Below are 2,060 nucleotides of genomic sequence, written 5' to 3' on the forward strand. Positions count from 1 at the left end.
TCGCTTCCCTTATGTTCTCAGAGTATCTTTGCTGGACCTCAAACTTCGTCATTAACATGTCAGGCGAAGTTAACAACTATTTACGTATTTTTCGAACTTGGATCGTTTTGAACTGCAGATATGGCTCAGGTTGCTGGTGCTTGTGGCGGTCGTAGATCCTATTGTGTCTGCTGCCGAATAGTTCGGTCTTGATGTTGCCTTTGGGGGACAAGGTTTTTTTGATATGACTGTGTTTGATACTTCTGAAGTTCAAGTTTCGTTAGTTTATGTGTCTGGGGTTCATGTTCCTTTGGTTGCTACTTGTGTGGGTCCATCAATAAGACCGACTAAGGATTCTGAGGAAACCTTGTCTGATTCTTCCACAGATGAGGCTGTTGAAGCTCAGAGGGTTCTGGCTGCGCAGGAGAGGATTCAAGGAAAACGATAGAAAGATTCGGATTATGATAGTGAGTCTGATTTTGAGGAAGAGATGTATGCGTTAGTCCGTCGATCCAAAAGGGCTAGAGCTGAAGAAAGCTCGAGCGTTGTTCACTTTTCTCCTCCACAGTTGTCTGGTATGTCTACACTTGTACCATCCTCATCTGCTCCGTTACTAGTGACATCTGGTATACCAACGGTGGCTTTGTCAGCACCGTCTATTGTACCATCTGCGGCTGAGATATCAGCGCCAAAAATTGTTTCTTTACCACCGCGTACTGTTACTACATCTGAAGTGGTAGCCATGTTTGTTGAATCTACTTTGGTGGCTACTGTTGGGTCCTCGGTTACAATTCCACCTCCTGTTACTATTCCGTCTACATCAGAGATTCCAGTAACTTTGGGTATCCCTCCACCGTATGCTCATGACATTTCTCAGATCTCATTTGCTTTTGATACTTCTTTGTCAGATTCAGAGCGGATAGCGGCTCTGGAACGTGTTGTAGCTAAGCTATCAAGAATCCATCTCATCCAAACTCAGGCTATTCAACGTCTCGTAGCTGAAAATCAAATTCAGTCATCTCTCCTGATCGAAAATGGTAAACTCTTTGATGCTCTTAAGCAGTTCTTAGCATCTCAGAGGGAGAGAAGTTGCAAGGGAGACGATTTGAGGACAAAGAGGAGGGAGGACATAGATGATGATCCCAATGCATCGGAAGATGCAGGTGGTGAGCTGCCAAGAACTGAACAAACTCTTGGGGCTTCCACATCTCAGGGGGAGTCTACTGCTCCATCTGGCAGTGCTGGTGGTGAGACTATTGTGGTGGATGATGAGGATGACACGGTTGAGTATGTGTTATCATTTAGTGAGATTGAAAAGATTGGCGAACAGATTGAGATTAACAGTGGTTTAGAGGAAGGTGAGATACTGGATGATAGTGTGTCGGGTGATTCTGAATGGGAGGAACAACCTAGGTAGAAAGAAGAATGTGTTCATTGGTATGTCAAGATAAAGAAACCAGTGGTACCTCCGATGTTCAAGAGGAGTTATAATATCAAAGGATGTGCTGAGTCGAAGAAGGGAATCATCTCTTGGCTTTATGATGATCAGCTGAAGTTGTTTGTGGTTAAGAGGTATGATGGGATTCAGTAATTTGCAAAGAAGCTAAGATCGTTCAACACATTTCCTGAATGTGAGGTGAAGGATTTGGCACGTCTGAGGTTGATTAATAGGAGTGAGGATATGTTTGATGGTTGGGTCGGTAAGATTGTGTGGAGTGAGGTTGTCAAAGAGAAAAAGTTTGTGTTGTTAAAGCCTCAGAAGGGTAAATTGATTGAGGATACTGAAAGGGGGTTGTGAGCAGATGGTAAGCCTTGGATGGTCATGAAATATAAACCAGTTCGATGTCTAAAAGAGGCTCCAATGAAGATAATGCCTCAGGATGTGATGAAAGATCTGAAATGGTGGTATGTTTATTGTGAGACCGTTGAAGCTGTGATGGAAGATCAAGACGAACATGAGATCTTGAGGGTGTACGATCTCATGCACCTGGTTAACTTGTCTCAAGCTGATTTGTAGGTACTAAACGAAAGGAAGATCTTTTATATTCCAGCATGGAAAGATGAAGCGAGGAAGTATCAAA

The 2,060-nt window shown here is 43.3% G+C and overlaps 1 protein-coding gene across 1 annotated transcript; it reads left to right on the top strand.

The window, feature by feature from the left end:
* Positions 1-469: 469 nt before the first annotated feature.
* Positions 470-1,396, top strand: LOC143543299 (uncharacterized). The gene is made up of 2 exons (XM_077035654.1): positions 470-821; positions 888-1,396. Exons 1-2 carry the CDS (start codon positions 470-472, stop codon positions 1,394-1,396), a joined length of 861 nt encoding a protein of 286 aa, XP_076891769.1.
* The last annotated feature ends 664 nt before the right edge of the window (positions 1,397-2,060 follow it).

The sequence above is a fragment of the Bidens hawaiensis genome, unplaced genomic scaffold (genome assembly GCF_021521415.1).
Source record: "Bidens hawaiensis isolate Kalapana, Puna unplaced genomic scaffold, B.hawaiensis_p1.1 tig00013116_1, whole genome shotgun sequence".
NCBI classification, from domain to species: domain Eukaryota; kingdom Viridiplantae; phylum Streptophyta; class Magnoliopsida; order Asterales; family Asteraceae; genus Bidens; species Bidens hawaiensis.